The following is a 24,867-nucleotide window of genomic DNA, read 5'->3' as shown; positions in this document are numbered from 1 at the left end:
CCTGCTCGGTCCCCAAATTACGATGACAGCTGGCATGGCCAGCAAAATGTAGCTTTCAGCCACCAATTAACGTATGTAATACAGCCAAAACATCATAGTGTGGTGAAATAGTATATTTCGTACCTAGGGCCGAAAATGAGGTTTTGCCGGCTTGAGATAGTTTTTAGTCGATCGAGAGCTGCAAAACCATTTTTGGTCCGTGGTACGAACACTATTTGTCACCACACTACTACTATTCACAATAATAATAATGAAAACTGATAGTCAACGCAACTTTAAGGTTATGTGAAGAAGTAATTTCAGGAATCAGCAAAAAAAATACTAAACAGTTGCTAGGCAACGGTGAAAAGAAAACAATTCTATTTCAATGGTATGGATACTGTTTGTGTAATTAATATGCAAGCGGACAGCTGATTTTGCGGCCCCGGGATGTAAAAACCTGCTCGGTCCCCAAATTACGATGACAGCTGGCATGGTCAGCAACACGTAACTTTCAGCCACCAATTAACGTATGTAATACAGCCAAAAACATCATAGTGTGGTGAAAAATTATTTTATATATAAAAACAAAAAAATATTTTTGTTATATCTATAATTTATGGAATGTTGTAAATAGTTGACCTATGCAGTAATTTTGTCCAAAATAATTTTTCTTGACTTTTTTATATTTTCTTTTTTATAAAAATTTTTTTATTCTTATAGTACATCAGTTAAGATATAATTGAATAAAAAGAATGTTTTACGAAGATTAATGATGTTATAGACAATGAACTATAACAATAGCTACCGTAATAATCGGCGGATATATCCGCCTACTGTCCGGGGAGCCCAAAAAGATAGGCGGATATATCTGCCTATAGTCCTGGAAGGGTCAAGACAAAAAATATAGTGCATCATACAGGCAAAAAGTGTCTTTCTTTTCCAAAAGTAACTTTACGTCCTACTGATGAAATTATACTATTATTATTACCTAAACCTGTATTACAGCTTAGTATACATTCAAGTCAATGTTAGTTATTTCCCAGGCATTTTAGGCTGAGTTGATATTATCCACACTTACTCAGCCACTCTTAACACGTTCGCTGCGGGCCATCAAATAGCAGGCGTAGCCCCAGTGCGGCGCAGCCCGCAGCGTCAAACAAACCCGATTGCCGGGTGATTGGCTCTCATATTTCGGTATGACGAATAGCAAATAGCGTGCGGTGATGTCCTGTTTTATAACAAGAGTCGACGTAGTTCGCTAAACACTTACAGATAGCAGCACTGCTTGGAACGTAGCCGGTTCCATCGTATTGCCAATTGGAGGGAGAAAGACGGGACAACAAGTTGATTTTTAAGTTTGCCAGACGGGGATTATATGGGGAAATTTTACTACCAACCTACAACACAACAAAAAGCAAGTCACCCACTACACGCTAACGTGGAATAGGTCTGCCTTCGACCGACGCTAGAGCAAAAACGATGATATACGAAAGGCATTGCCGAGCGTATCCGATCGGTTACGGCAGCACCTGAACAGCGCACGGCCCGTATCCGATCGGATACATCCGCAGTGAACGTGTTAAGTGGATAATCGAGAGTCTACTTATACCTAAATAACATACGATTCCTTAATATAAGAGTATACTTGTACAATAATCACTTCAAATAACTATCAAAGGTAAAGTTGACTGGAAACTGTATTGGAGTGCATGTAACAAGACAGTGATGTGGTGATAGGTAGACACTGCCACTTGGCACTAATGTCGTATTGTCAAACTTCTGCCCTAAACACTTGGTTTTATAATCCAACGAAATAGTGAAGAACAATCAGTATTATCCTACATATAATATAACAAATAACATTCAATAAAAATAACCCTGACTTTTCCTAACTACTAAATTTTTATATATCCTAACAAATAGTGTTTTAAAATTGTTAAAGTTAACACATCATTATGTTATGGACATTCACAGTACAGTACAATATAATCAGTATAGGTACAATAATATATGAGGATTTAAAAAAATAACACAAAATAAAACCTCTGTCTTTTACCTCTAACTTTATCTATAACACATTCATAGCACCTAAAAATACCATGAACACAAAAGCATCGAAAAGTGAAAATTCAGTAACTATTTATCAAAACTGAGGGTTAATGTTAATATTAAACAAATTACTAAACTTTACATTTTTTCAAGTGATTATTAATTATTTCACTCTTATTCATTTTTAACTCATGTTTTATCCCCATTCCTCTTACATAGATACCTTGGAGTATGTGACATCATAAACAAAAAGAATTAAATATAGACAATATAGTGCTACGGTTAGCACGCCGTAACTACAGGGCACTCCCAGCAGTGGACGCCAGAACCTATGCTAACCGCAGCACGGCTTTCGGTCTATATTTAATTCTTTTTGTCTATGGTGACATGAACAAATAATTCTATTCGGCTATGAGTGTTAAATAAGCCGCAATTCTTTACAGCCATAGGCTAAAATTCTAAGAATTAAACCTCGATATTCAGAATTGAAGGTAAGTGTAACAACCTACAAACTGATTTTTTACTATCTGGCCAACTCTACATGAAATGGTAAAATTTACTAATTCGTAAAGAGGAGAGTTCTGTTGTGATTCACAGTACTGCCAATATCACTTGACATTTTGCTACTATGATATTTCAAAAGGGTGTGTTATGACATAAGCCACTTCTTGTTTGTGCAGTTCCCCAATACCAACAGCTGGGGCGGCCAACGTCCTTCGACCGGAATACATCAACTGTAAACAGAATTGGCAATTAGTAATATATTACTATAAATTGGTGTAAATACCTCCATTCATGGAATCCTGTTTGTAGCTGAGTTGCTCCCGGTTTCAACTCACATAGGAGTCATCTTCAGGCTGTTAAAGATGTCTTCTTGCTTCATTCGAAGGTCGTCAATTGATAATAAATAAATTAACAAAACATGAACATGTACACTGACATAAATAAAAACATTAAGGAACACTTATGGAGTCTAGACATAACTCCCGCCCGATCACGTTGTGTCCTGTAGGCCTACAGTTTCAGTATTTTTTAGCCATAAGTTAAATGTTTCTATTTATGTTAGTGTACGAGTTGATGTTTTGATTATTTATTTATTATCAATTGACGACCTTCGAATTAAGCGAGAAGACATCTTTAACAGCCTGAAGATGACTCCTTTGTGAGTTGAAACTGGTAGCAACTCAGCTACAAACGGGATCGCATAAATGCAGGTATTTACATCAATTTTTAGTATTTAAATGTGATCAGGAGGCTAAAATTCAATATAATGAAGTAATCAAATGTTAAGTGTAAGTGTAATGTATTGGCTGCAACAAACCACAAGCGTCTAACCCATGTTAGAAGCTACAACCGAATGTCACAAGCCCACCACTCGAATCTCTTCAAAACTTAACTTGCTAGGTAAACTATATGTTAATTGTGAACCACAAAAAAGTCAAGATTATACTGCTATTAACATAGTGTCTTTCATTCATTCATTCATACAACATAGCAATAATGCTTATTTCTAATTCAAACAGACTTATACACTTGTATTGTGTACACTTTTTTACAACATGAACATGTTTATACAACCAACCAATGATTAACTTACTAACAAGTTGACATTACCTTTATACCAAGAAGGTTCTCAAATCGAGGCTTACAATAAGTCCATGCACCCATATTGCGATGTTCTTCTTGACACCAAATGAAATCTGCAAATAAATATTAAATGCTTGAGAAAAATATATTATATCTATATATTGAATATAGTCCCAGTCGATATAATGAAAAATACCCCCGCCACAGCAAACCTGCAGACTAAGCGAATTTCCATTTGCCTGATAGGATTTACACTAAAATTCCTCCTTAAAAATATCACATTTATTTCCTATTTAAATAGAATTAGTTTAACGAGTACTTAGGTTTGCTACAACAGGGAGGGTAAAAAAGTGTTTTTTTCATGTTAATGGTTTAGTAAAAAATAAATGCATTTTCCAAATTTGATCAAAATATGTTTATAAACAAGCAAAATACAACAGTTTACTAATTCTCCATAAGAATGAAATGGGAATTTTAAATTTACAATTTTTTGGAATTTTCTCCGTAACCATTAGGTGCAAAATAACACTTTGATATGATAAATTATTTGTTTTTTCAACCTATACAAAATTGTTTGGAAAGATATTGCTCAATTTTATGTTTTTTTTTTTTAAATAAGGACCATGACACACTTTGTTTTCTACATTTAGTAAAGTAAGATTTGGGTAGCTGCTAATATCAATATCATCTAACTCATTTGTAACTTTAATCAAAACCGGCTTTTTGTCGAGAATCTTATTTTCCGTTACCTATGTTTTGGGTTTTTTATGAAAAATAGCATAAGCTACAATAACTTTTAGTAAATAAGACTACTTGGATTGAAGACGTAAATAAGGTATCTAACCTATTATTATTAATTACAAATTTGGTTTTCTCTTCATTCATTTCAATCCATTGATCTCAAACCCCTTCCCCGATTCGGTTAGGCTTTCTTAAATTTTATGTATTAATACCTCATTGTTTTTGTTTTAACTACGGCAGTAGTATCATCTGCATAAAGACACATCTTTTGGGAGATCTTTGATATGTATAAGGAATAGAAGAGGCCCAAAAGTTGAACCTTGAGGGCGTTGAAGCACACCTATTTAAATTTTTTCCATTTGAATTTACTTTTAAATAATCTTTACAAATGACTGTTCTCTGATGGCGATTATTTAGGTAAGATTTCAACCATGACACTGCATTTACAGAAAAGGGATACAACTCTAGTTTTTTAATGAGGATATCATGCTTGACACTGTCAAAAACCTTGGATAAGTCACAAAACACCTCCAATATGTAATGGACTTTTATAAATTTCTAATTGTATATTATTTGTATCAACAAACAAATTGAGCGAATTGGGCATAATGGATCTTGTGAAAGTTTTCTTAAATTATCAACCTCACTATGGAAATTCACTTGATTTTTAAATATATTTGTGAGAGGAGTACTTTTACTTACACTTTGCTTTTGAGTACTTTTCAAGTTCCTGTTGTAGATAGTAAGTGGGAAAGGGACAAAGTTCCTCAACTCGAACAATAGCCACATCCAGCAATCCAAGATCATCTCTCTGTTTCCTCAGGGCATAGAAGTGTTTGCCACTCACCAACAACACCTTGGTCACTGCTTCAGGAGCTCTGACACTCTTATCACCTGGACATAATGTACAACATCAAGTGTCTCTAGAAACACATCCAGCATTCCAAGTTCTTGTGTACCACAAACCAAAAACAGATTGGCACAATATAAAACTAATCCACTTGCTAGGGGGGTTCCCGTGTGCATTTTATGTATAGAAAAACACCCTAAGGGATCATGTAGGTACTATGTGGGTTATCATTTTTCACGTGGGTGCCAGCTTGGCAGAGTGGGCATAACCTCAGAATCCGCCATTTTAAAAATGGCGGCGGCATTTATTACATGAAACTCATCGGGAGCTTATATCTCGAAAACGGTAATATATAGCGAGTTACTTTTATTACAATAAATGTTGCTTACACAATAAGGAACAACTTTTGTATTTACAAAAATGCCCTAAATATAACTATTTAGGAGTAGTTGAGCAATTTATGCTAATTTAACCTATACATTTTTACTCTGTTTGACAAAAAATTCTAATATCTTAAAAAAAAAAACTGTTCTTTTTAATTTGGCACATAGCACTTATTGCTTTTTACATCTAAGGTCTAAATACCCCGCCGCAGCAAACCTGCAGAATCAGCAAACATTTACGTGGCTGCATTTCTACTAAAATATTAAAATTGACAGATTGATTTCCTATTAAATGACATTGATTTGTAGTATTGATTGAAGTACTGAAGTTTGTTGCTTCAGGGAAGGTATTGAGGTGTTTTTTTTTGTTTTTTTTTTATTTGTATTGAAATGTTGATAGCTTAGTATGAATGAAACAACATTTTCAAATTTGATTCTAATGTATCCATAAACAAGCAAACTAAAACAGTTTATTTATTCTTCATAAGAATAACATGGGAATTATAATTTTTTTTTTATTATTATTATTTACGTACTTTTTGGGCATACTACAACGCTTCAATATACAAAATTATTTCTTTTTGAGCTCTACAACATAATTTGGTTCATTATAAAACTTCGTGTTTTTAGGGTCGAAAATCGGAAAAATATATTTTTACCCCATAAACGGGGGTTCCCATAGTCCGATCGTGCTTGTTTAATAGTCCGAACTCGTCTGAAAACGTAGGTTTACACGTTTGTGATAAATTTCATTAAAATTGGATGATTTTTGCTCGAGTTATCAAATTAAGTCGTAGTTCTATCTTCGGATACAGATTTCGTAGTGTTGGCTTTACACATTGTGAATGGATTCTCTTCGGAAGGTTTGCAGGAATTGTGGATGCGACTTGGTTCAGCCAGAACTTCATGATATGTACTAGTTCACGTTGTAGCAAACAGGCTTGGAAGTAACCTTTGCTCAGTTCTCCCAGCACTCAATATTTTAACGGGCTGTGACTTTGCCAGCAAATTTGGAACAAAGCGTGCTACCCTAAAATGTAATCCAAATACTTTGCTAATGTACTTAGGAAAAGATGGGGAGGTAGAGATAGAATAAAGTTTGAAAAACACAGAGAAGTATCTAGTTCACATTAAAAAAGGATACTCAGTGTGAAACTATGAATAATGTAAGACACTGGATGTACACTGTCACTGTACAACGAATACTCTTTAAGAACTGCATCCGTTGCTCGTGAAGAAATTCTGTCTAGTAGAGCTACTAGACAGCATATCTTACGTGATTTTTATTGTACATACTTCCAAATTCATTTCTTGGAAGAACACTTTTTCAACTCGATCCTTTGAGTTTTGGATACAGTGATGGTGTAGTGAAAAAATTAGTGCTATGTACCAAATTACAAAATAACAGCTTTTTTATAATTATTAGTTTTTTTGGCAACAGAGATAAAATTTATAGGTTAAATATGACAATTTTAATGCAGCCACGTAAATGTTTGCTTAGTCTGCAGGATTGCTTCGGTGGGGGTATTTTGACCTTAAATGTAAAGAGCAATAAGTGCTATGTGAAAAATTAAAAAGAACAGTTTTTTTTTTAAGATATTAGATTTTTTTGCCAAACAAAGTAAAAATGTATAGGTTAAATTAGCATAAATTGCTCAACTACTCCTAAATAGTTATATTTAGGGCATTTTTGTAAATACAAAAGTTGTTCCTTATTGTGTAAGCAACATTTATTGTAATAAAAGTAACTCGCTATATATTACCGTTTTCGAGATATAAGCTCCCGATGAGTTTCATGTAATAAATGCCGCCGCCATTTTTAAAATGGCGGATTCTGAGGTTATGCCCACTCTGCCAAGCTGGCACCCACGTGAAAAATGATAACCCACATAGTACCTACATGATCCCTTAGGGTATTTTTCTATACATAAAATGCACACGGGAACCCCCCTAGCAAGTGGATTAAACATAAGTATCACTATTTAAAACTATCACAGTAAAAATATTGAAATTACCCTTACCTAAAACAGGATTAAATCGAGTTCCCGGTCCAAACTCAGCCAATGAAGAGACTGCTTCTGGATATCTTATCAACATTTTTGGTCCAACAACTATCAATGGCTTTCGGTAGTTTCGAACCATCTGAAAATCAGAGAAAAAGTCACATTATTTTAGATTTGTTGTATTTAATTAGGAGGACTTGAACAAACTCTCTTCAAGCTTATATGAATGCTAATTTATACTGATTAGATTATGTTGATTATACTGATTAGGTTTAGAGTCCCTCTCACAATTAACTGTGCCATCGACCTGTTCATTTGTGGGAGTGGTTAAGAGTAGAAGATTGAGGTGGCTGGGCCACATTCAATGCAGAGGTGAGAGGGAGATGATAAAACAAGTGATAAGAGGTACACTGGAGGGTAGGAGACCATTGGGAAGGCCAAGGAAGAGATGGATTGACGGAGTTACAAAGGACCTAAGGAGTATGGGAGCAGACCTGGAGCTGGCAGAGGACAGAGGATCCTGGAGGCACATATTTGGCGAGGCCAAAGACCGCCTTGGTTTTTAATGGCCACAGGAGTAAGTAAGAGTAATCGACCTGTTCATGCTTGACAGGTTTTTGAAAAAAAAACAAATGTTTTTTACAAAACAAAAAAATTGGATTTAAAAGTTTTTTTTTTATGAAAATGCTGTGTTTAATCGAGTACATACTATATTATTTATATGATTTTTAACAGATTGGTCAGACCTGTCGTCGCAGCAAGTGGAAGTACTGAGAAGGTGTTGTAGGGTTAGCTATGTGCATGTTGACGTCCTCACCATCCACCGAAGTCTCACTGGAGTCTGTCAACTGGAGGAACCTCTCCAGTCGACAGGATGAGTGTTCAGGGCCTGCGCCGTCGTAGCCGTGGGGCAGCAGCATTACCAACCCACTGCATCTCATCCACTTGCCTGTCCAAAAATGTATCATTGAAAGTATTTATCTTACACAGTTAAAATCCAAATGAATAACTTGCCTCATAAGTGAACCTATTGTAGGTCCTGAGTTGGCCTGGACAACTTTGGAGCTTCTAACCCTCTACACCTTATTCAAACAAGAGAAGATTTGTTTAAATTAGAGGGAGTTATTCAGTTAATTTTGTTAAGTCAAAAATTCTAATATAGAGAATATAAACATTAAACAATTCTTTTATTTTATTAATTTGTGATTATTGTTTTATTTGAACTTAATTGTGATTTATTAAAGAAATACAATGGTGTCAAAAAATACGGGCAGTTCTTGCTTTATAGAGGTAAAATTTGTTATGGTTGTGGTTCGTAAAATTTTTAGAGGGGAAACTAAACAGGATGCATTTTAAGATCCCAATTACAGAACGGTCACTTTCATCCACATCTTTAATCTCTTAAATATAGTTACTATATATTATCCAGGTTCAATTATCAGTAAAAAAGTCCTGAACAGAACTTAAAAAATCCATAAATGAACTCTACCTCTAGTAGTATACCTAACTAAAATCTGTTTGAAGTTAGAATCAACAAATAGGTTGAACTGAAAAATGTATGTACTACCTAAAATGATTCGGTTTATATTCCCAACTCTGTACGAGTCATTCCATTTTCAATGTATCCAAATTGTTTTTGGTTAGATTAATTCTGTAACTTCAAATACTACTAACTTTCTCCAGAAGAAATAAACGTATCTATCTGAATCTGAGCTCCGTTAAAAAAGTCTCCAAACTGTGCTTCCCATATGAACAAATGTTTCGGACTTTCCAAACTCATTCCGTATTCAAATCCAAGAACAGCTTCCTCTGATAGATGACTGTTGGCAATCTAGAAACAATACAAATGTTTGTAATGAAAGTATCAGAACATTTAAGTATTTAAAAAACATCATTGTAATCCTTAAAATGTTTGTTTTAGCGAATTTGCTTAAGAGAAAGTGGCTATCACTATAGTCTTTATGGTAAAAGCTGGGACAGAGATAACTATTTTTTTATTTTATGGGCTTCAATGCATAGGATTTACATAAGGTTTTTTGGCACTAGTTTATAATTTTATGGATTTTCAATTTAGTCAATCTAATATATAAAATTCTCGTGTCACAGTGTTTGTCTGCAAACTCCTCCGGAACGACTTCACCGATCGTTATGAAATTTGGTGTGTAAATTCTGTAGGTATGCGAATCGGACGTAAACTGTTTCCCGTTTCAAAATTCTTAAAAGGGCTCCGCCCCAGTGGCTCTGGAGTTTCCCATGTTAACCTTATGAGAAATGGAATTAATGAATCTTAACAGCTGTTTCAATTAAACAAGTTGGTTCTGTTCTATGATGTTCAATAGCATTAAAGTTACAAGGATTACCAACAGGGTGCAGCACTATTATTTCTTTTACATTTATGACAACAGCTAATTTGCAACCAAAAGGTGAGTGAGCGTAGCGAACGAACTTCAACCTGGAGGCGAGTTAGCGTAGCGAACGAGCTAACCTGAAGGCAAGTGAGCGCAGCGAACGAGCTCCAACCTAAAGGTGAGTGAGCGTAGCGAACGAGCTCCACCCCAAAGGTGAGTGAGCGTAGCGAACGAACTTCAACCTGGAGGCGAGTTAGCGTAGCGAACGAGCTAACCTGAAGGCAAGTGAACGCAGCGAACGAGCTCCAACCTAAAGGTGAGTGAGCGTAGCGAACAAGCTCCAACCCAAAGGTGAGTGAGCGTAGCGAACGAACTTCAACCAGGACGTGATTGAGCGATGCGAACGAGATCATCTTGAAAATTAAACGTAACGGTACTTTCTTTCCATCGGTCTGTCTTAGGGGAAACCTATAACTTAGGCGATACGAAGTTCGCCGGGTCAGCTAGTTGAATTTATAAAAATTAGGTTGTTGTAAAACGAATAGATACTTTTTAGTACAGTAAACAATATTTTACTGTGATCAAATACCACCTCCTTCATATTCTTCAATATTGCGGTACCATGCTCATTTTGATCAAGGAATAGTAAAAGGAAAACAGCCGATCCCAATCAGTCTCCTCGGACACATCTTGTAACTAAGGATACCTGGAGTATTGTCAGGAGGTCTTGGTTGTGGTAGTGATTCAAATTTTAATTTGTAATTTGATTTTTCAATTCCGTACATTAGATATAAATGTGTTTAAGTGATTGATGCTTGAAGAGTACATGTTACCTCAAGGAAAGTGGCTTGACCCTCAGCTAAGTGATTGAGAGGAATATGCAGGTCATTGGTGTCCTGGTCTACAAGCATAGCATGTCTGTGGGAGAAGGTGCCTCTACCAACATCCTGCCCACTGATACGCACATTGTAACCTGGGGATATAAACAATTAGTGCATCACTATTCGATCAAACCATATTCCTTCGCAGCAAACCTGCAGACTAGCGAATTTCCATTTGCCTGATTGGATTTTCACTAAAATATTTCTTAAAAAATGTGTGAATATTTTTCAGTGCTAACAGCTTAGTATGAAATAAATCAATTGACCAAATTTGATCAAAATAAATCTATAAACAAGCAAATTCATAACAATTCATCTATTTCTCTAAGAATAAATGAGGTTTATTTTTAAAATTAACATATATATACATGAACTTCAACGGATGATGTTTATAGACTCTGGGGACATCAAACCAAACTAAAAATCGGTTCTGAGTCCAGGTATCACCATGAGATATACGGTAATAGCTTAAATTCCCCATATGGGAAATTCGCTAAAAAAAGAATAAACTTCTTTGATATGATAGTTCAAAGTTCCAATAATCAACCTGAGGCTTATTTAAACAAAATAATAATTCTTCAAATAATAAGGACACTGTGCAGGAATATTAAGTATAAAATTTGCCTATGCCTATTAACAAAAGTACAGTCTTTATAAATTCTTTATAACCCATTGGCGTACTTTTTCAAAGATAGTACAGTAGAACCTCGATTAACTGGGGGCGGATCAACTTCAACTTTCTTTCACTCGTGCTCTCTTTGTACAATGATTAGCAATTTTTGTTTTGTTTTAGTAAGCAGGTTTAAACATAACAGTTTTTATTACTGAACCAAGGTTAATGACTTAACATATCATGATTGTGCAATACTAATTGTATTTTGATGTAAAATGCAAATTAATCATCACATTAACGTCCATTTATATTGTGTTAGTCTTTTTTATGGGTTTGTAATACATGTTTATGGCGTGTTGGATGAACCGTGGTTTTCAGTTATTCGTGGCCTCCCTTCCCCCCCATTACGACGGATAATCGAGGTTCTACTGTATTGTAAAAAAAAAACATCTTAAACACTTTATTCTGTAATGCCCAGACAATTTTATATTATTCACTCATCTTGTCCTAATTGTACTCCTTTAGCCTAACAGTGACATAGAACCAAAGGTCATTATTACCTTCATAAAGCAAACTGCCCCATGCCATAGCTTCAGCTGTACTCCAGTCTATATCATGTCCTTCACTGATTCTATTCAGCCTGCCATTGACATGATTCTTCAGCAGTGTGGGGTGCACTTTCTGTAAAGTTTGCAATAAATTATTAGTTCAATAAGGAAAATACAAAATAAGAATCAAGTATCATTGTTTTACGTAGTTGATTTAGTTATGCTAAAATATTTATTATGTTTATCTGTATGTATGGAATTAAAACTGGACTATAGGGGAACTAGTTTAGACTAACCCAGTGGTCGTCTTTGAAAGTTTTGTCCCTTTATTTGAATGTTGTCAGCAAGGTGTCTGTGTACAGTGATGAGAACAGGACATCTTGTACTGGGTCTAGTCTGAAGGTGACAACTTTTGAGTTATACTAGTTGTGCAATAGTAATATTTTGTATTGCATAAATGTAAGTATATACACCAAAGTTTTACTGTTTGAATGTGGTTCAAAGGCTGATATTTGTGAAAAGGAGCTTCAGTTGTTTTTCATGCTTGAAGCATAACTGCAGATGACTGGATCTTCAATTTGATGATGAACAGGAAGATTTCAGAGTTTCCACTCACAGCTTTACACTTAGATCCAGATTAAAACTATTATATGCACGTTACAGGTTTTTTGAATACTGCTTCCTTGTCGGTTGAAATGTTTTTATCAGTTTATTATTAGTAACAATGAGTGTGTTGTTATTTTATTTGCTGAACATATTAAAAAGTACTGCATACAAATCCTTAAGTCAATGCTGGGATATTAAGTGTGGAATTTACCTATAAATAAGGCAGTTCACATAAGTTTATAATCACTAAAAATTAAATACATTCCTGAAAATAAATCAACTATCCTAACGCTTACCGGAACTGAAATATGGCCTGATTTGAGTTTGCATGAAACAGTAAAAATAAAATTGAGTAATCAAACAAAAAAATATGATACCTGAAGCTTAATCATTATACTTACAGTAGCAGATCGGCTAATAATCAGGACACCATTGGCTGGGTAGACATGCCATCATAATTTTAAAGTTTTATGCACAATTGTACATGCTTGTGGAGCAAATTGTTGGTAATACATGCTTTTTAGCGGTTAAAGTCTTTAAATGATAATTTATAGAGATGGCAATCACCTAGTAATTGTAGAAACTAAACTACGTTTGCGTCGGTGATTTACTCACAAAATGTTCTGGGAAGGTGACGGACTGGGTGGCTACGTAGCGGAGAAGGTTGATGTCACAGCCAGTGTCCCACACTGTGATGGCAGCTGGGGCTTGTGTGAACCCTCTCCACTGCAACTTGAAGTAACTCTCCTGCCACAACAATAGGACATATTTACTCTTCCCAAATGTGTGAGAACTACAACTATCCAAACTACATTTATTCTAACTGCTTACAGAACAAAATATTTTTAAAGACCTAAAACCACAGTAGGCCAAAATCATAAGAATTCATGTTAAAGAAGGCAGAAGACAGAAGCCGTAATCGCAGCAAAGTCCAAAAAGTCTCTCGCGGTCGTTTTCTTATCCTCGTTTTTCACAATGACGGAAAAATCATGCACACCTTCTGCGGTCTTGCACCAAATGCAAACCTTCTGTGATTGCGACCTAATCTTGAATACTGTGGTCAAGTGACGAGTGGAAGACGATGACGGTTCCAAGACACGGGAGTCGGAAGTCACCGATGACGTCTACATGGCCACGATTGTGGAATATGATGATGACGTCTACACGGCCGCGGGGGGTTATTTATGATTTTCCCGCAATCGCAGTCGACGACGTTTTCGTGACCACGGGAGACATAAATTACGTCTTTACAGCTGCGGGAAATGTTAAATGATTTTGCACTGATCACACAAGACGACGATGACGAATTCTGTAATCGCGGAAGTTTATGATGATATCTTAAGAGCCCGGGAGATGTTCATGATTTTGCCGCGATAGAGGACGACAAAAATGATTTTTCCGTGACCGCGGGAGTCAAAGTATGATATCTACACGGCCGCAGAAGATTTTCGTGGTTTTGAAGCGATCGCGGAAGACCACAATCACGTTTCTATGACAGCGGAAGACGACAATGATGATGTCCACACAGCAGAGGGAGATGTTCATGATTCTTCCGTGACCACAAAAGACAGTGATGATGTTTCCGTAATTGAGGAAGATATTTTGGATTTTGCAGTGATCCCAGAAGGCAAAGATGATCTCCCCACGACCGCTGGTGATGATTATTGAATTATTCTCCCAAGTGGAGATGTTTAGACACCAAAAAGAATAAAAATACATAACATGTAAAAATATATCAGCTTAAATTTGAGCTTTGGGCTATTTCCTTTTATGGTATAAATTGATAAATTTGTATGCAAGTCCTTCCAATGTTGGAATGGATATTCAGACTGTTCACAAATTTACAGAATAATACTCATTAATTTACCGGAGGGGAGTATTGATCTGCTTGCTTGTAACAATTGTTGAGCCAAGTAGTGTAGTTGTCTAGTGTTTGGTTTTCATCTTCCTCACTCAGCACTCCTGTTTCCTTCAATATCGCAGCAAACTGATCAGGCACAGTTCTGTGAAAAGTATGTAACTATTAAGTGGCCATATAATATTAAACAATTCGAGTGTGTGATTTTCAGCCTTTAGACACATCCATTACTATAATACAGGTTTATATTTATTTATACCACACCAAAATGGCAGGCTGTGTTTTTATAAGGTGAAGATGAGTGAAGGAATATTGAAGTATAAATGAGACTGATTAAGATCAGCTGGTGCATTAGCCAAAGCCGGTCCTTCAAGGCTTATGAGTAATATTTTATTGGCAAATGCAAACTTAACTTACATGATAGAGGTCATTTTGTCAAGAAAAATGCATCACATGAGCTGCATAAGTAGAGCATGTACATCTTTGTTAATGAAACAAAAATAGGGACAAAAATAAATATAATTATATTACATTCAATTCTTTCAATGCCCCTCAACACTATCTTGGAGCTTAACACTATCTTAGAAGAGATACAGTTATGTAATTCTAAAGGTACTTGTGTCTATGATAGACCAATAATTTTTACAACATTATACTGAGGAACAAATGCAAGAAAGATAGGGCTACGCGTGAACTTTTACAAAATCGCAAGGAAAAGCTCGTCCACATGTCAATCCCGTATGTGTCAGGTCTGTCGGAAAAAATCAGAAGGGTTGCTAGGAAATTTAATGTGCAAACAGCGTTTAGGACACAAAACACACTTAGGTAGAGTCCCGTCAAAACAAAACCCAAAAATGACACTCAGGATACTAAAAACTGTGTTTACAGAATAAATTGCAATGATTGTTCCAGGCCTTACTATGGCGAGACAAAAAGACCGTTGAACATTAGAATCAAAGAACACAGAGAAAACACCAAAAAAGGTTTAGTGGAAAAATCTAAGATCGCTCATCATTGCTGGTCTGAAAATCATCGTAAGATTTTTGAAGAGGCAAAAATTTTCCAAAAGGAACCTCATTTTTTCAAACGTAAACTCATTGAAGCCTCATATATTAAATTAGCAGACCAACCAATAAGTCAGTCATCGGTTGAAATCAGGCCACTTTGGCTACCCATTTTGAACAAGGAACTAAAGGATAGGGAACTTAATTGTTCAATAAATAGGGAAATAACAAGTTCTCCTCAAAATTTGCACATTATGTTAACTCGTAGTAAAACTCGTGATAGGAATAAACAGAATTAACACCCATCTTGTGGCATCGTACATCGCTCCGCCATTTTGTTGGTTTTACTTTTCCAGGGACCGGAAGCCATTTCTGTTGTCTCCGTGTTTCCGATTGGTCAGCCATGTTGTTTCAGTCTCATTGGTGGAGTCATTACGAACGGTGCTATTAGTGTTCCATTGTTTAAGTTTTTTACGTTAAACCTTTTATAGATCATAGTGTTTTGTGATTTGTTATTATTTGCATGTTGTATCATGACTTTTTCACTACTACCCTCTGTAGTGTATTCCAACTTAGGTTGGGTGTTTGTGTATTGTTAGTTGTAATGTGTTAGTTAAGTTTTTTTCACCTGAGGACGGGATCAGATTCCAGATCCCGAAACGTTGTGTATTGTTTTTTACATTCGTGATGGAAAATGTCCGCAATAAACCTTTGAACAACATTTTGTTGAGCTTAAAAAAATAAACAATTTCGTATATTGAAGCGTTGTTGTATGCGTAAAGGTTACAGAGATAATTAAAAAAATTGTAAATTTAAAATACCCATGTTTTTTCTTATGGAGAATAAATAAACTGTTGTAGTTGGCTTGTTTATCGATATATTTTAATTAGTGATGGTCGGAACCGGATATCGGACTACCGGATCCGCCGGATCCGAGCTAGAACCGGCACCTGATCGGATCCCAAAAATTCCGGATCGATTTTTTTACTAACACAAAGCTGTCTGTATCACTGTACAACCCCGATTTTTTACCAACACAAAGCTGTCTGTATCACTGTACAACACCGATTTTTTAACTAACACAAAGCTGTCTGTATCACTGTACAACCCCGATTTTTTACTAAGACAAAAAGCTGTCTGTATCACTGTGCAACCCCGAGTTTTTACCAACACAAAGCTGTCTGTATCACTGTACAACACCGATTTTTTTTACTAACGCAAAGCTGTCTGTATCACTGTACAACCCCGATTTTTTACTAAGACAAAAAACTGTATCACTGTGCAACCCCGAGTTTTTACCAACACAAAGCTGTCTGTATAAATGTACAACACCGATTTTTTTACTAACACAAAGCTGTCTGTATCACTGTACAACCCCGATTTTTTACTAACACAAAAAGCTGTCTGTATCACTGTACAACCCCGATTTGTTTACTTAACACAAAGCTGTCTGTATCACTGTACAACCCCGATTTGTTTACTAAACACAAAGCTGTCTGTATCACTGTACAACCCCGATTTATTTACTAAACACAAAGCTGTCTGTATCACTCTACAACACCGATCTTTTACTAACACAAAAAGCTGTATGTATCACTCTACAACCCCGATTTTTTACCAACACAAATCTGTCTGTATCACTGTACAACCCCGATTTTTTTACTAACACAAAGCTGTCTGTATCCATGTACAAGACCGTTTTTTCCCCGAGTGTTTGTCTCTTGATGCAAACAACTTATATGGTAAGGCCATGTCTCGATGTTTGTATCTAGATGCAAATAACATGTATGGCAAGGCCATGTCTCAGTGTTTGCCTCTTGATGCAAATAACTTATATGGCAAGGCCATGTCTCAGTGTTAGCCTCTTGATGCAAATAACTTATATGGCAAGGCCATGACTCAATATTTGTCTCTTGATGCAAATAACTTATATGGCAAGGTTATGACTCAGTGTTTGTCTTTTGATGCAAATAACTTATATGGCAAGGCCATGTCTCAGTGTTTGTCTCTTAATTCAAATAACTTATATGGCAAGGTCATGTCTTAGTGTTTGTCTCCTGGTGCAAATAACTTATATGGCAAGGCCATGTTTCAGTGTTTGTCTCTTAATAAATAACATATATGGCAATGGCATGTATCTTTCCGAACTGAATCCGACCCGATTTTTCGGATATCTTCACACCTCTAGTTTTTAGTTTTGTACCTGGATGATAAGCTAACGGCCTATAATTTTGTCTCAAAAATATCCCGTTAGTATTTTAATCTCACCCGATGCTTCGTGATAAAAAATAATAAAAGTATGATTTAAATTGGCATTCTGTTAATTACGTTTTTTTTAACCCGCCCTTATGACAGTGTGAATCTGGATCCGGATCCGAAGATCCGGATCCGAATTTTTCAAGATCCGGATCCGGATCCGGTACCGACATTTTCTTGGATCCGCCCATCACTAATTTTAATCAAATTTGTCAATTTTGTTTATTTCATACTAAGCTATCATCATTTCGATAAAAAAACCCACCTTAATACCTTAACGGTAGCAGCAAAACTAATTACTCACTAAAATTAATGCTATTTAAATAGGAAATAAATCTGACAATTTGAAGGGAATATTTTAGTATAAATCCAACCAGGTAGAAATTTGCTTCAAGTAGGAAATTTGCTTAGTCTGCAGGTTTGCTGTGGTGGGGGTATTTTAAATATTTATTTAACCTTTGTTATCGATGATCTATTTATTTGATATTTATTTCAAATCAAGATCACTATGTAAAAGATGGAATGAGTCTGAATAAACACATGTTGTCAATAGAAACTTTAGTCAAAGCATTTAAGACTTATAATTCAACTAGACTAATCGTAATCCAACTGGTTTGGTCCCAAGTTTCCTGGTTAAGAGGGCATCTAGTAATGATGTCTTTGATAGTGTTTAACCCCAAAATGTTGATTGAGTTGTTCAATTCAACATGGTATATTGAATATAGTCTTTTGCATCACCTACAAATGATTGACTTCGAACATGCAAAAAAACTCTGCAGCTTATTTTATAGAAAGTGAACGTCTTGTACCAAACAATTGAGGATACACTACTGTAACATACCTTTGGTTTCTAATGACTTCATAAAGCTTTGGATTGGTGAATGTTGGGTCGTCCAGTTCATTGTGACCTCTGAGACGGTAACAGTTGAGATCGAGAAACACATCCTTTCGAAACTTGCGTTGGTATTCTGTAACCAGCTGTGTGGCTCTGATGACATCCTAAAAAAATTAAAATGTTTACGTATAGTAAACCCCATTCCATGACAATTTTAACTAAACAAACTTTTAGTTGCATAGTCAGCTTTTTTATTATGAAGTAAGTAAACAGATCATAGCAGCAGTGATGAGAACAGACTTAATTGCCTTATTTTTGATGATGGCGTATTGATTTGGAGCCATACATAATAAGATACACAAGTAAAGCTGAACGTTGGGTTCAAAAATTTAAAGATTTTTAAATAGCAGTGAACAAGAGAGCGGTTGTGACGGTTGGAAAATCTGTCCTAATTTAAGAGAAATCGATATAATTAATACGCTACCTACATGAAACTTTGTCGATTGAACTCCTCCGCCATTTCTTAACCGATTTTATCCATTGACATCTCATTGGAAAGAGCATGTCACGTAGATTTGCAAACTGACCTTACATTTTTGAAAACGTCTCTTGGGCTCTGCCCCAGTGGCTTTTAAAGTTCCCATGTTATCCTTTTGGAGAAAATAATTGTTTATATTTTCATCAGCTGTATAATTTAATTGCTGTTATTTATTTTTCAATTCAAAGTCTTTTAAACTCATCGGAAATTATGATGACTTTCATCTGTTTTTAAATAGCTAATAACTACATTACTTCTTTGCAATTGCTCGATTTCGAGCAACGTGTTTACTAGTCTATATTATTCATACGCTACATGAAACATTGTAAACAATAAAGATTTTATGTTTTAAGATTTATCCCCACATATTATATAGGTACGTATTATATAGGTATTATATAGGTATGTTTGTCTAGGTGTGTAGATTTGAAAACTGACCTTACATTTTTGAAAAATCCCTTGGGCTCTGTCACAGTGGCTTTTAAATAGAGGTGTGCGGATAGTGAAATTTCATTTCGGATCGGATAGTTGAGGCTCGGTTCGGATCGGTTTGGATATTGGGAGGTTCGGATTCGGATATTTTCGGATTCGGATAGTTCGGCGTGTTTAATAATAAGCTACATATGTATTTTTAACCTATAAAACACTGTAAAGCTGTGTAAATAAACTGAAATGATGATTTTGAATTATAGAATTTCAAATTAGCCACGTCCACAGTTTCTCTCTTTAAAATCACAATTCACAACATCTATTTTCAAAAGTTGGTTGCTTGAATTAAGTACACTAGCGGCCGAAAATCTTCACACAATACTTTAGCTCAGCAGGACTGATGTCAAAGGTTTGAGCTTGTTTACTTGAGGTTATGTTTTATGTTGTTTCCTGGTTCTCTCAAGACAAGGAGTTCTATCTCAAGTTTATTTTCACATTGTATTTCCTTACGTTTTTGGAACGGATTATTGGGCTTAAGTGGCATTCTGCGAGTTTACCAAGTTTACAAAACATCACTAATGCCTGCGGCAAGTTAATTAGTCCACGGCAATTAGGCTTTATAACTCTGTAAAAGGTGTGTATCCCTAAATTTATAAATTTCATTCTACACTTATTCACTGCCAAACATAATTCAGTAGAACCTTGATGAACTGAGAATTACACTAGCCTACATATAACTTCATTACCCCAAGCAAAATACCAAAATAATTTTTAAAATTGTATTTGAATCATACTCTTAGTTTGTTAAAAATAAAAATGGATTGTATGATGTTCAACAATTGCAGTCCATTATTGTTATGCAGTATAGTATAGTCCCAAATTATTGTTTTTGCTTTTGAAACATCACAGTTCATTTGACAAAATTAAAGTTGAAGCAGCCCAAGGTAGAGTCACGCTTGTGCAATAGTTTTTTTACAAACTTTCTCCAGACCACTGGGGAGAGGAGGGTCTGATAAGCCGTCTATTGTCCACCGCCATTAGTGCCGCTCGGCTGCACTAAGTTGGGAACCCAATACCATAAATCAATCTTTTAAATGAATAAAAATATTTGGTAATAATTGTTTTATTGATATTACCCTTGATATTGCAATAAATTTGGTGTAAAATTTGACAAAAATCGGCCTATTTGACCGATTATTATACTAATAAAGCACCGATTGCAGGACCAATAAAGTGCATAGGTAATTAAATAATATGTAAAAATTAACCGATTTTCGTCAAGTTTTACCCTCTGCTGTGCGCAATGTCACAAAAGCTGATAACGACATGGGTAACCATGGCATTTTGTTGAATGCGTGATGAAGGGAAACCCAAGAAATAGAAGAACTAAGAGAAAGAATAATGACGTTGTTATCTTTATACCCTTTTTACAATTGCTGTTATTGTTATTATCTTTATGTAAGATTTTATGATTTTTTTATTGGTTTTTAAAAATAATTCTTTTTAACTAAGGGAATATCAATTTATAATTTATCAACGTGCTTCTCTTCTGAAACAGCAATACCGGATGCAAAATAAAGGTCAATGACCTAAAATATTATGATTGTGCAATATTGTATTTTGATGTTGAAATTCAAATCATGACAAAAGTTTATATATTTCGTCTGGTCCCTATCATTTAATATACTTTAATACTTTTCGATGAAATGGCGACCATACAAAATAGGTATTTTAAGCTAAGTATGAATGGAGATGAATGTAGGATGAGTGGCGCGATCTTGTAGTCTTGTTAGTGACTAAGGCCGACATATTCCTTAGACACAGCTGTTAATTAATAGCCCATACAGCTAATGGCAACTAAGGGACCTACAATTTATAGTGGAATCCAAACACCATTTTCGCCTTGGTATATACGAATTGGTCTAATTATCAGGATAGTACTGCGGATAGTTGTAGTACTCACTTGTGCGGACGTTAATCCACACCAGAGAGTATCGCATCCACAGTGCATGCCTATAAATATCCACAATTCGTGACCTCCTAGTAGCTGGATTACAGGACGACGCCACCCGTCCCAGTCTAATGTTTAATATAATCATTTAATATACACAATCAATGCTAAATAATCGTGGTTAGTTCTAATTTTATTTTTGATTATTCAAAGTTTCTACACAATAAGATGATCCAAAGTCAAACCGGGCAATGAATACCCAAAAAACAACGTTGTATCTTGTCCTGTGATTGGAATACCACTCACCATCACCAGGTTTAGGCACAGAAAACATACTACTATAACCCAGAATGCCAACCGCATGGTAAAAAGCATTAAGTGTTTTGAGAGAGCTTTGCCTGTCAATCGTAGGCAGCGCCACCAGCGTTGCTATGCTGAGTGCATGGCAACGCTGGTGGCGCTGCCTACGATTGACAGCCAAAGCTCTCTCAAATCACTTAATGCTTTTTACCATGCGGTTGGCATTCTGGGTTATAGTAATATGTGTTCTGTGGTTTAGGGAAGTAGTGCAAAGTCTATATATATATATATATATATATATAGCTTCAAGGTTGTACCCACCCCTTCCTCCCTCCCGTCCTACTCGACTCACTGTTGCTACCCGCGCTCCTTTCGAGGTCATTGCCCAACCCCTCCCACCCTTCTATTGTGTTGCCTTTCTATTGCTTCTATTGTTTTTTTTTTTTTTTTTTTTTTTTGGAGAAACATTAAATCTATTGTTTAAGTAACAGCACAGTAGTAGGCTAGATTTTTCTACTTTAAAACAGTACTGTAAAAAAAAACTATTACGCAGCGCCCCTAGTATCAGGAGACAAGCACGAGTTGACTTTCACTTGACCATTTCTGCTTTATGTCTGTTAGAACCAGATGAATCTAATCGTAAAGCAAAACAGCCGATAACGACTAAACTAGATATCGGTATTACGTCATACCGCTTCTTTGTCGTTTGCTGTTAGGTCGTTGCAAACGTATTGCTGTAATTTTGTCCTGGGAAACTAATGATGGTTATGAAGATTTAGTTTTCTGTCCAAACCGTCAAAATATGTTGTCAATCCTAAAAAGTTGGATATCAAATTTGGGCTCGGTTCGGATATCCGTATCCGAACCGAACCGATTTTTCGGATATCCGCACACCTCTACTTTTAAAGTACCCATGTTATCCTTAGGAAGAACATATTTGTTTAAATTATGATCAGCTGGATAATTTAATTGCTGTGTGTAGATATTTTAGTTGCAATTTAAGAAAATGTGCTACAAACATTTACTGACTTGGATGAAATGAAATATTTACTATTTGAATTTGGATTGGCGTAAATATTACAATGAAAAAAAGCAAGAAAGCCTGGACGATTTGATATACTAAAAAGAAAACAGAATTAAAACTGTGCTGCATTTCCAACAAGTAGAAGAAATCGTGAGTATTTCTATAATCTTTGAGTCAACTCTTTTAAAGTCATCGGAAATTATGACTGTTATTAGTTTTAAAATAATGCCTGTAATTTGTAATACTTCGCAATTGCTCAAATTCGAGCAGCAGGTACACTAGTGTCAGTTTACGTTGTAACGAGATTCTTGTCATTCACCTGTCTGATGGTGTCTTATGGATATCCATCACCACAAGCCATCTTTTATACATGTTTACCGTCTTGTTAAGTGTAAATATACATGTCAAGTGTTGTACATATTTTATTGACTACCTATTAGCAAACCCAAGAAACAAGCACTGCTAAAATGATAATGATGGTGATAGTGGTTTTCTTAATTATGACTAGTTGCCGGCTTGAACAGATGATAGTTTACCTGAGGCATGTTACCATTGACATGGACCACAGGTGCAGCTATCATCTTGGCGATGTCCGAGCAGTACGGCGTGCCGCGGCCTCGCTCAGGTGGGGTGGTGAAGGCCACCTGATTGTTGACTATCAGGTGAACACTCCCTCCGACCTCAAAATGAGGGATTTTGCCCAGGAACAGAGTCTCTTGGTTGATGCCCTGTCCTACGATGGCTCCGTCTCCATGAATCTGCACATTTATCCATGTTTTTAAACAGTACCTAAGTCTCACAGGCTTAGGACAGTACTTTTAAAAATTTAAATTAACTTACTTGAAAATTTGACAGTATTTAAAGAAAATGTTAATTGGACATTTGACGTTACTTCATGTGAGAGTTAAAAATACCCCCGCCACAGCAAACCTGCAGACTAAGCGAATTTCCATTTGCCTGATTGGATTGACACTAAAATGCCTCCTGAAAAATATCACATTTCTTCCCTATTTAAATAGAATTAGTTTAACGAGTACTTAGGTTTGCTGCAATAGGGAGGGTAAAAAGGCGTTTTTTGTTGTAAAATGTTAATAGTTTAGTAAGAAATTAATGTATTTTACATATTTTCTCAAAATATGTTCATAAACAAGCAAACTACAACAGTTGAATTATTCTCCATAAGAATAACATGGGAATTTTAAATTTACAATTTTTTGGAATTTTCTCCGTAACCATTAGCCTAGGCGCACAATAACGCTTCAATATACTAAATTATTTGTTTTTTTAAGCTCTACAAAATGGTTTGGAAAGAAATTGTGAAATTTAGTGTTTTTATAGTCAAAAATGGGAAAAACCTATTTTTACCCCATAAAACCCCCCATAAACCCCCGTTCCCATAGTCCGATCATGCTGGTTCGCGAACTCGTTCGAATAAATGTAGGTTTACACGTTTATACCAAATTTCATCAAAATCGGATCATTTTTGCTCGAGTTATCATGCTAACGGACACATATATAGCCTATATATAAATATATATATATATATGAATTTGAACGGATGGTGTTTTTGGCCTCTAGGGACCTCAAAACGAAAAAGTAAATCGGTCCCGAGTCCAGGTCTTGCCATGAGTACTACGGTAATAGCTTATTCCCTTATTATATTGGAAATTCGCTAATACAAGTTGTAATTGATAAGTGGGGTAAACCATCCTTATACTGTATTGATCAGCTTGTGGGCTTCACTCACCTTAATTTGTTAATCCAGGACTCGTCAAATGTAACACAACGAAGACACAAACACACATACACGCACATAAAAATCGTCCTTGGATTAATTTACTCCGACGTTTCGCGGGACCAAGATAACGTCCCGCTTCCTCAGGGAATTAAAACTTTGTTTCTCTCGCGTACACGAGCCGAACGCCTAACCACGACTGCCGGAGCAGCTGTTCCAGTAGAGGGGGGGAGGGCAGGGGGGTTGGTGGACGTACTGGTTATTGTAGATAAGCCTTTGACATCCTTGGCCTTGTCTCTCAGCTGTTCTAGTTCTTCTTTAATTATTGGTAAATAAACAGTACTAA

General features: G+C 35.8%; 1 protein-coding gene across 3 annotated transcripts in view; it reads right to left on the bottom strand.

Moving 5' to 3' along the window:
• Positions 1-685: 685 nt before the first annotated feature.
• Positions 686-24,867, bottom strand: part of LOC128986860 (2-oxoadipate dehydrogenase complex component E1) — a 62,136-nt gene continuing 37,954 nt past the window's right edge. For all 3 annotated transcript variants that reach the window (XM_054407436.1, XM_054407444.1, XM_054407452.1), the window contains 12 exons: positions 23,323-23,544; positions 18,551-18,708; positions 14,459-14,594; positions 13,207-13,338; positions 11,998-12,118; positions 10,777-10,916; positions 9,270-9,426; positions 8,342-8,544; positions 7,614-7,734; positions 5,062-5,253; positions 3,646-3,731; positions 686-2,765 (listed from right to left, as the gene is read on the bottom strand). In XM_054407436.1, the coding sequence (XP_054263411.1) occupies positions 2,658-2,765; positions 3,646-3,731; positions 5,062-5,253; positions 7,614-7,734; positions 8,342-8,544; positions 9,270-9,426; positions 10,777-10,916; positions 11,998-12,118; positions 13,207-13,338; positions 14,459-14,594; positions 18,551-18,708; positions 23,323-23,544 (1,776 nt within the window). In that variant the 3' untranslated portion in view covers positions 686-2,657. The remainder of the gene's footprint in view (positions 2,766-3,645; positions 3,732-5,061; positions 5,254-7,613; positions 7,735-8,341; positions 8,545-9,269; positions 9,427-10,776; positions 10,917-11,997; positions 12,119-13,206; positions 13,339-14,458; positions 14,595-18,550; positions 18,709-23,322; positions 23,545-24,867) is intronic.

The sequence above is a fragment of the Macrosteles quadrilineatus genome, unplaced genomic scaffold (assembly GCF_028750875.1).
Source record: "Macrosteles quadrilineatus isolate MER2022 unplaced genomic scaffold, UCM_ALF_1.0 Scaffold_1__1_contigs__length_201487025, whole genome shotgun sequence".
Lineage (NCBI taxonomy): Eukaryota > Metazoa > Arthropoda > Insecta > Hemiptera > Cicadellidae > Macrosteles > Macrosteles quadrilineatus.
This window is presented reverse-complemented; position numbering and strand designations above follow the sequence as displayed.